Below are 9264 nucleotides of genomic sequence, written 5' to 3' on the forward strand. Positions count from 1 at the left end.
TTACAAGAATGTACGATTTGTAAAACAAATTAAGAAAAAACTTTTTAATCCGTTTTGCTTAACGTGCTCAGATGGCACATGACAGGGCTGTGCTACTTGTTCTGTCAGGCTAATGCACGGAGCTAAATGCTAACATGTTGATAAATGACAGTACTTACATGCTAAGTTCATTACATAAAATATTTGACATGCTCACCATCTCAGTTTTGCAAGTTCGCATGCAAACATTTACTAATTGGCATAAACAAATAATGTCTGTTGTTATGATTATATTAAAATATTTTATTCAGAAAACGAGGGGACATAAATGTTTACCATGCATCAAAAATGGCAAATATGACAGAGTACGTGTCCGATTTTGTTGAAATATAAATATAATATTATCAGGACAGGTGGTTAAGTTGGCAAAAAAAAAAAAACTCATCATGTGAAACTTTTAAGAACATTAAGTCCCTGTTTCCTGAAACATCACCTCAGATATGAAATAAGTTTTCTTCAGTTGTAGCCACAGCCTCCTCTGTGTGATTTCTTCTGTACTGATCGAGTTTGTTGTCCTGCATCAGTGCGGTTTGGTACGAGCAGACTTTGTACCCTACGTCCTGGCAGCTGGACCCCACGGAGGGACCGAACCGGGAGCGGCGAAGGCTGCAGAGATGCTACCTCACCATCCCCAACAAATACCTGCTCAAAGACAGACGCAAGCCTGAAGGTGGAAAGCCTTTCGAAAAGTAATTCTATCGCCCGCGTGTTGGCATTTCTTAATCTAATCTCCTCGTTTTTGTTCAGATGCGGTGAAGCCGGCGCTGTCTTTCCTGTTTGAGGATAAGACTCACTCGTCCTTCTCCTCCACCGTCAAAGACAAAGCAACCAGCGAGTCGATCAGGTAAAATATAGATTACATATAGATGTTCTATATGTGTATATGTACTATATGTGTTCTATGTTAAACTCGGCCTAGTGCTATTTATAAATATACATTATTATCATTTTGCACGACTCCTGTATCTGTGAATGAGTGATGTAACATCTTCTGCCTCCATTTACCCCTTTGCTAAAATATGTTATGTAAATGTGTTTTAATTTGTGGGGGGAAATTAAAAAAAAATATATATATAGAAAAATGTCTAATCAACCGCACCCCCTGTTGAATATGTGGTGCCTTATGCTTTATTCAGGTGGTGTATGTCTTATTTTAAAAAAAATAAACCTTTCTTTTTGTCTTCAGGTTCACCAGACGGTGCATCAGTGTTGCCCCCTCCAGAGAGACAGCAGGAGAGCTACTTCTGGGTAAGACACTGACCACTACTCACCGCCGCTTCATGCATAATATACTGAGCCAGTAACAAGGCACAAGGAATAATGTGCTCCCTCTAAGGCACTGGAGAGTTCCGCCATGCCCTCACACGCTAATGTTTGCTGTTTATTCACTCCGGGAAGCTATTGTTTGTTTTTCGCTTAGCACACTAAATCTTACTTCCCCTGCGCTGTCTCACAGGAAAGTCTGGGATGTACTTTGTGGAGGACAACGCCGCCGATGCTCATGACAGCCAGGTAAAGCCGAGGAGCTGCTGTGACTTCTTTTCTGCCAGAGGAGAAACAGTTATTCCATCTGATCACTCAAAACTGAATGTGCTTGAACAGAGCCTTCACGGGGAGACCGAGGCGCCTTCTTTCTCCTGGACGTACGAGGAGATCAAGGAGGTGCACAAGCGTTGGTGGCAGCTAAGAGACAACGCCGTGGAGATCTTCCTCACCAACGGCAGGACCCTGCTGTTAGCTTTCGACACCACCAAGGTGAGGGGGGGGGGGACAAAAAGTCAAAATGGAATAAAAATGAAGGGTACCACATTCATTATTTTAGCCGTTTCATTATTACTTGAGTGGTTTTATCCTCTGCGACTCATTTGGATTTTATTTGAATGTAAAAATGTAGCCTCGCAGGACGGGCTGGGACAAAAAATGACAAGATTAAAGAGTTTATTCATGTTCAGCAAAAAAAAAAAAATAGGAGGAAAAATCATGAGGCTTGGAAAGGAGAAAAAAAAATACTCTTTCTTCTTTTTTTTTTAAATTGGTTGTTATTATTCTGTCTTCTGATGCCTCCGGTTCTCTTTTATTCTGCACTAGGAATCAATCATAATGATCAGTCACAATAATAAGATACAATACTTTTCGAACTCTGCAGGAAGAAAACCATTATTATTTTGAGCGAAATGCTGGTAGAAGGGTTTGTGGCAGATACTTTCAGTTCAGAAAAATCAAACTAAGCACAGACCTGCTGATCACATGAAAGCCGAACAGATAATCTGTTTTCTCCCCCATTCAGTTTATGAAAACCTTTTCTCGGATAAAGATGAAAGAATTTAGACAAATTTGTTTTGTTGGATGGGGTATTGTTCATGTGCCCATCTGGAAGACAAATGACGAAACGTAAGCTGTGCTGAACATCAGCAATTTGCTTTTTCATTATGATCCCGTTAGTCTCATATCATTCTTCGTTAATAAATAACCTCAGAGGGATTACGAGAAACATGAGAGGTTCGGCATAATATTTTGTTGAACGTTTCATAACAGGAGACTCTTTTAAATCACATCTTCCTGAACGTTAGGCTAAAATGAAAACTAACTGAATAGATTTACATGGACAAGTTCACCCGTTTGAGAACCGGGCTCATATTTCTTGTGACTGTAACGGTCTCATGTGTTGCGCCCTCAGTTCCGAGATGACGTCTACCACAACATCCTGACCTCCGACCTCCCCAACCTGCTGGAGCACGGGAACATCACGGCGCTCACGCAGCTGTGGGGCTCGGGTCAGATCTCCAACTTCGAGTACCTCACGCACCTCAACAAGCACGCGGGCCGCTCCTTCAACGACCTCATGCAGTACCCGGTGTTCCCCTTCATCCTCCGAGATTACACCAGCGAGACGATCGACCTGCAGGACCCGAGCATCTACAGGTCAGTGATGGATGGCGGGTCTTTTACTACTTTAAGAGGGAGAGGTTTGCTTTATTATTAGAAAATATGATGATACACTGGTATAGAGATTAGTACTGCCAGTCTTAATAAATGTTCTTATTGATGATAACCTAATAAATCAGGACGGACATTAAATTGACATTGTTTTTCGTAAACTACAATACAAATTGGATGTCTTTGGAGATAAGAACCATGACACGAGGATCATTCATAACAGGACGAGAGTGCTGCCATTTGTCACCAAACGCTGAGGCTCATTAATGCTTTGCTTACATTTTGTCATCGTGCAGGAACTTAAGCAAACCCATCGCCGTCCAGTCAAAGGAGAAGGAGGATCGTTACGTGGATAACTACAAGGTAAGGCCTCGTGCACGCGCTCTCGGCATCATGTGTTACTTGAGTGTTTTGAACACGTGCGTGTCTCTCGCGCAGTACCTGGAGGAGGAGTACAAGAAGGGCATCCGCGAGGACGACCCCATGCCTCCGGTGCAGCCTTACCACTACGGCTCGCACTACTCCAACAGCGGCACCGTGCTGCACTTCCTGGTTCGGATGCCCCCTTTCACCAAGATGTTCCTAGCTTACCAGGGTGAGTCCTCGTACTAGAAATCAAAGCAGAAATCTGAACACTTGGGAGTCCTGCTACATGGTGATGATCAGTTACTGGATAGTGAACTGTTTGACACACACTCCTAAATCTGACACGGTGCTTCAGATCGACCAGCAGCGCACTGACGTATTACATTTCATGTATCATCCATGAAAGGCTACTTCATCTTTATACTTTTCTCTGATCAACTCTTTGCCCATCCCCTTCTCTTTCATTTTCTTCTTAATTTATTTTTCATTCATCCATGTCTCTCATCTGGGCCTCCGATTCCGAGGCGTCTTTTTATGTGATTGTAAATGTATTCAGCGAGCGCGGCGTTTAAGGTCATGAAAGGAGATGTTTTCAATCAGTGAGTCGAATCTGTAATTAGATTGTCTTTGGCCTTAATCAGACCAGAGCTTTGATATCCCGGACCGGACGTTTCACTCCATGAACACCACGTGGCGCCTGTCCTCCTACGAGTCCATGACTGATGTGAAAGAGCTCATCCCAGAGTTTTTCTACCTCCCAGAATTCCTGGTCAACAGAGAGGGTAATCGTTTTTCTTTTGTTTATGCTATTTATACCTGAATGCATTTTTCACCTTCTTGTTACTAAACACTCTCTTTTTTTGCCTCCAAAGGTTTCGATTTTGGGGTTCGTCAGAACGGCGAGAGGGTGAATCACGTGAATTTACCGCCGTGGGCTCGCAACGACCCGCGTCTCTTCATCCTGATCCACCGGCAGGCCCTCGAGTCTGACCAGGTCTCCCAGACGCTGTGCCAGTGGATCGACCTGGTGTTCGGGCTCAAGCAGAAAGGAAAAGCTGCTGTCCAGGCCATCAACGTCTTCCACCCAGCTGTACGTGCCCGCTAGTTATCAGATATCGATAGTTTTTGGGGAATGCTGTTGCTTACGTTGCCCTTTCCACAGACCTATTTTGGCATGGACGTTTCGGCTGTAGAAGACCCGGTGCAACGACGGGCCCTGGAGACGATGATCAAGACGTACGGGCAGACACCCAGGCAGCTCTTTAACGCCTCCCACGTCAGCAGGGCGGGTCCCAAACTCATGATGGAGGGGGAGCTGCCAGCCGCCATGGGTCTCCTGGTTCAGCTGGCCTTCAGAGAAACCAGAGAGCAGACCAAGGAAATAGTGTGCCCGGTAATCTACCGCTGTGCTTGCAGCGCCTCCAGGCAGCCTGCTGTGCTCTGAGGAAGTCATGACTTAATGCACCGTCCACGAAATAATCTGCTGCTCACCGGGCAAATTTTCCCTTCCTCCCCCACAGAGCCCTCTGCCGTGGATCAAAGGTCTGAAGTGGGGTGAGTACGTGGGCTCGCCCTCTGCTCCGGACCCGGTGGTGTGTTTCAGCCAGCCACACGGGGAGAGGTTCGGATCCCTGCTGGCTCTGCCGACGCGAGCCATCTGCGGCCTGTCCCGCAAGTTCTGCCTCATGATGATTTACAGCAAGGAGCAGGGTAGGAAGCCCCGACGCTCACTCACACGTCAGCCTGGAAACGCAAGACGGATGGCACAGCGGCCCCCGCCGAGTCCCATTAACTTTTTACGTTCTCCTGCTCCGTAGGTGTGCGGAGCATGCACAGCACGGACATCCAGTGGTCAGCCATCTTGAGCTGGGGCTACGCTGACAACATACTGAGGCTGAAGAGCAAGCAGAGCGAGCCCCCCATCAACTTCATCCAGTGTTCGCAACTCCACCAGGTAAACACAAGGTTATGTGGTCAAATAGCAAGCTAAGATAAAAAAAAAAAATCAGCCAATGAGCTCTCAGGGTTCTTGTTTCCTCCGGTCCAATCGTCTGACTCCCTCTCCCCTCTCTCCTCCCTCTCTCAGGTGACCAGCTGCGCCTGGGTGCCCGATGGCTGCCAGCTATTTACGGGCAGCAAGTGTGGAGTCATCACCGCCTACAGCAACCGCTTCACCAGCACCACGGTGGGTTTCCATGGAGACGTCCCCCTCTAACCTTCCGCCTCCACATGAACACCCATTCCGCCCACCACCCATAACCCCCCGCACCACCACCACCACCACCACCACCACCCATCCGCCCTCTTTAGACAGCCTCACCGCTGCTCAAACGCTCAGCTTCATTAGTCACATCACAGTTGCCCTTGAAAATTCCACTAAGGCCTGTAAGTGGGATTAGGGGTCTGGGAGTTCAGTCATCAGAGGGGCTTTCAGACTTTCATCCGTCCCCACCAGCAGGCATCTTGATTTCCTTTTTCTCAGAAGAGTGTTCCTCTGATGTTGCACTGATTTGCAAATGCCTGTTGGACATTGATTAATGTTTCTTTTTTTAAAGGAAAAGGTAAAAAAAAAAAAAAAAAAAAAAACCCTGCTACCATGAGCCACAGATAACGAGCTGACAGCATAGATACATTCAGATGTGCGCGTCCTCTGCATATGGTGTCTGACATGTGTCTGGGTTTGAAAATCTGTCCCCACAGCCGTCAGAGATGGAGGTGGAATCTCAGGTTCACCTGTATGGGCACACAGGGGAAGTCACCAGCCTGTTTGTTTGCAAACCCTACAGCATCCTCATCAGTGTCAGCGACGACGGCACCTGCATCCTCTGGGACCTCAACAGGTCAGTGTCTCGGGAACATAGGGGAAAAATGCATGCGCCGATGTGCAGATTTAATGCGGTTTCTGAGCTGGTCTCCGTTCTGTCTCCAGACTCTGTTACGTGCAAAGCCTCACGGGTCACAAAAGCCCGGTGACGGCTGTGTCTGCCAGCGAGACCACGGGGGACATCGCGACCGTCTGTGACTCAGGTGAGGGTCTTGTTCTGTAACGAGATGATTTAATTGTCTGTTGGTCCTTGACTTGATTTATGAGTTCCTGTTTTTTTTTTTTTTTTTGGTTGTGTGTGTGTGTGTGTGTATCTAGAGGGCGGAGGCAGCGACCTTCGCCTGTGGACGGTGAACGGTGACCTGATTGGTCATGTCCACTGCAGAGAGATCATCTGCTCCGTGGCCTTCTCCAACCAGCCGGAGGGCGTGTCCGTCAACGTCATCGCTGGGGGTCTGGAGAATGGCGTCGTCAGGTGAGAAGAATCTGTATATTTTCACATTCATTACGCTTGTTCTCCCGGAGACACTGAATTATTTACACCGAACGGATCTCTGAAATGTTTGCAGGTTGTGGAGCACGTGGGATTTGAAGCCTGTGAGAGAGATCACCTTCCCAAAGTCGAGCAAACCCATCATCAGGTATTTTTAACGCCACTATGAACACGCTGCTCTCTTTATGCCTGTGCACCACTCCACGTTCATGCGAGTCTGATAACCTCCTCTCCTGTCTGCCTCAGCCTGACATTCTCTTGTGACGGCCACCACCTCTACACGGCCAACAGCGAGGGCACGGTGATGGCCTGGTGTCGACGAGACCAGCAGCGCATGAAGCTGCCCATGTTCTACTCCTTCCTGAGCAGCTATGCTGCAGGCTGACTGTGTGTCTGACGTTTACTACTGTCCAGCTCTCAGCAAGAACACCTCCCTCTCCCTCTTCCTCCCCCTCCTCCCCTTCCTCCCCCTCCCTCCCTCCTCCTCCTCCTATCTGCTCTGACAGGGAGGAGGACATGTCAGCATGGCCTCAACCTCTTTGAACCCTCCCTGACTTTTAAATAAAGCCATCCGCGCCGGTATTCTTACCACCTCCACTCCCAGCATCAAGAAACGAGAATGAAAATAGTATTATATGTATATAAATCTATATTTATAAACATACTGAAGTGGAATGTTGGAGGAATGGATGGCTGCAACAGACACTTTATACAAAACGTGTTTCCGAGAGTGTGTTTTCATGTGTTACGCCTTCTATTCTTTGTTTTCCCGCCGTTGTGTTTGCTGAGATGCCCTGCCCCGGTGTCGATTTAGCCGTTTCCTCGTTAGCTGCTACCGTCTGGCCGAAACCAGACCCAGAAGTGGGAAGGACCCCGCCTCTCGCCCCGTTAGCGGCGCTTTTTTTGGTCTCCGGCGGCGGCGCGCCGTCCCGACAGGTCTCCGCCTGAGCTCGGCGAGGGCGTCCTGCTGACGCTGCAGCCGCTGGAGAGGGAAGGAGCTCCTCCGTCGCGTCTGTCACCAGGAGACGTCCCCCGCTCTGTGGGAGTGAGACTCCCCTCCGCTGGGCTTGTCTGCTCCACTCAAGTCTGAACACTAGTGTCACGGCCCTGTTTCGCTTTCGGAGGGGGATGTGGGCAGGGGTGCCGATGGGATGAATTGTACCTTGTGTTGCCTGTTGTTGTGTCCTGCTTTTGCATGCTAGGATGATGCTGACCTTGACTGAGTGAATGTGGATATGACATTTGCTGTCACTGTGTTCCTTGGTGAAAGCCTGCCTTGGATGAACCTGTCCTTTTGCATTGAGATACGTTGGTATTCATTTATTTATTAGAAGCATCTTTCCTTCCTCTTTCTCTTTCTCTGCTTTCTCTGACTGAAACTGTTGGCGGCTCAAATGCACTAGAACCACTTTCACTACAGAGCTGAAATTCTGAGAAAGCGATTGACGAGCAGCATTAGATAATTTTCTCTTAGTTTGGAGAATGTCGCCGTCTCTCATCTACAGAGCAACGCGTCCAGCACTGATGAGGTTTACAAATCATTTCAGAAACACTACACTACACTCATCAGTCTGGGGAAACGGTCGACCACCTGTTTCCTGCAGCTTCTCTTTACATTCCTCCTTAACTCGCTGCACTTATACGTGTGTGTGGTTATTTGTCTGATGGTAGCCAGAAGCACTTTTCATCCCCCACCACTTACTTCAAGAAGAGCCAATGACCCGTGGTCCTACCTGAGCTTTGATTTCATTTCCACTAATAAATCCAGAAAGCAATATCAAATATAAACACGCAATAGGTGAATGTTTTGTCATGTTCCAAATGAGAAGAGTTTTGTTTTAACACAGCTGTGAAACAGGTCGTTTTGCCTTTTTTCCAGCGAGTCTGTGATTGGAAAAAATATATATATATGTCTTACAGTTCACACTTTGATTTGTATATGAGAAAGGGAATACGTCTTATTATATCATTCCTTTTTTGTGTCATTGGCTTAATTTTTTTCCTACCTGTTTTGTTTTTTCGTTGTGTGAACCTTGACGTTTGTTTACTGTGCGTACGTACACTTCCACAACCCTTATTCCTCTTCTTTTGAACACCCAAATGTGAGTTTGTGCGAATGTTTATGGGAAAATGCAGCAAAGAAGAAAAAAAAAGAGGAGAACCTGATGATGGACTTTCTGACAGGAGGAAGTATTAATTTCTGTTAAAAACTTAAGCTATGCATAATTTAAGGTCTTAGTCTTAGTTTTGATCCTTTTTTTTTGGCATCATTGACTGAGACTCCCAAAGGTCATGTTTCAAGTTTCTTTTTTGTTTGTATATATGTGCGTGTGTGTATGTATGGACAAAACAAGTGATACCTATATTATAAATATATAAATATATATAAATATTTGAAGGAATATTACTACATCTTGTGTGTGTGCGTCCTTTTCTCTGTGTTGGGGAAGGTGCGTTCAGGGACATGTGGAGTTATATGTGTAATACTGATTTAAAAAGTGGGGTTTTGTCTGGCTTTAAACCCCCTGCGTAAAGAGCGCTGTCGTTAGGGATGAGGCCCATCAGTTACTATGGGGAGGGGGACCCGGTGATGTCAAAGCTGATG

General features: G+C 46.7%; 1 protein-coding gene across 12 annotated transcripts in view; it reads left to right on the forward strand.

The window, feature by feature from the left end:
* Positions 1-9071, forward strand: part of lyst (lysosomal trafficking regulator) — a 56082-nt gene extending 47011 nt beyond the window's left edge. For all 12 annotated transcript variants that reach the window (XM_047603437.1, XM_047603439.1, XM_047603446.1 and 9 more), the window contains 19 exons: positions 564-709; positions 787-883; positions 1226-1287; positions 1496-1551; positions 1642-1794; positions 2717-2961; positions 3273-3339; positions 3415-3571; positions 3984-4124; positions 4215-4432; positions 4505-4735; positions 4863-5052; positions 5160-5296; positions 5429-5527; positions 6043-6182; positions 6272-6369; positions 6485-6641; positions 6736-6807; positions 6906-9071. In XM_047603437.1, the coding sequence (XP_047459393.1) occupies positions 564-709; positions 787-883; positions 1226-1287; positions 1496-1551; positions 1642-1794; positions 2717-2961; positions 3273-3339; positions 3415-3571; positions 3984-4124; positions 4215-4432; positions 4505-4735; positions 4863-5052; positions 5160-5296; positions 5429-5527; positions 6043-6182; positions 6272-6369; positions 6485-6641; positions 6736-6807; positions 6906-7044 (2605 nt within the window). In that variant the 3' untranslated portion in view covers positions 7045-9071. The remainder of the gene's footprint in view (positions 1-563; positions 710-786; positions 884-1225; positions 1288-1495; positions 1552-1641; positions 1795-2716; positions 2962-3272; positions 3340-3414; positions 3572-3983; positions 4125-4214; positions 4433-4504; positions 4736-4862; positions 5053-5159; positions 5297-5428; positions 5528-6042; positions 6183-6271; positions 6370-6484; positions 6642-6735; positions 6808-6905) is intronic.
* Positions 9072-9264: the final 193 nt, after the last annotated feature.

The sequence above is a fragment of the Mugil cephalus genome, chromosome 13, assembly GCF_022458985.1.
Source record: "Mugil cephalus isolate CIBA_MC_2020 chromosome 13, CIBA_Mcephalus_1.1, whole genome shotgun sequence".
In the NCBI taxonomy this organism is placed as follows: Eukaryota; Metazoa; Chordata; class Actinopteri; order Mugiliformes; family Mugilidae; genus Mugil; species Mugil cephalus.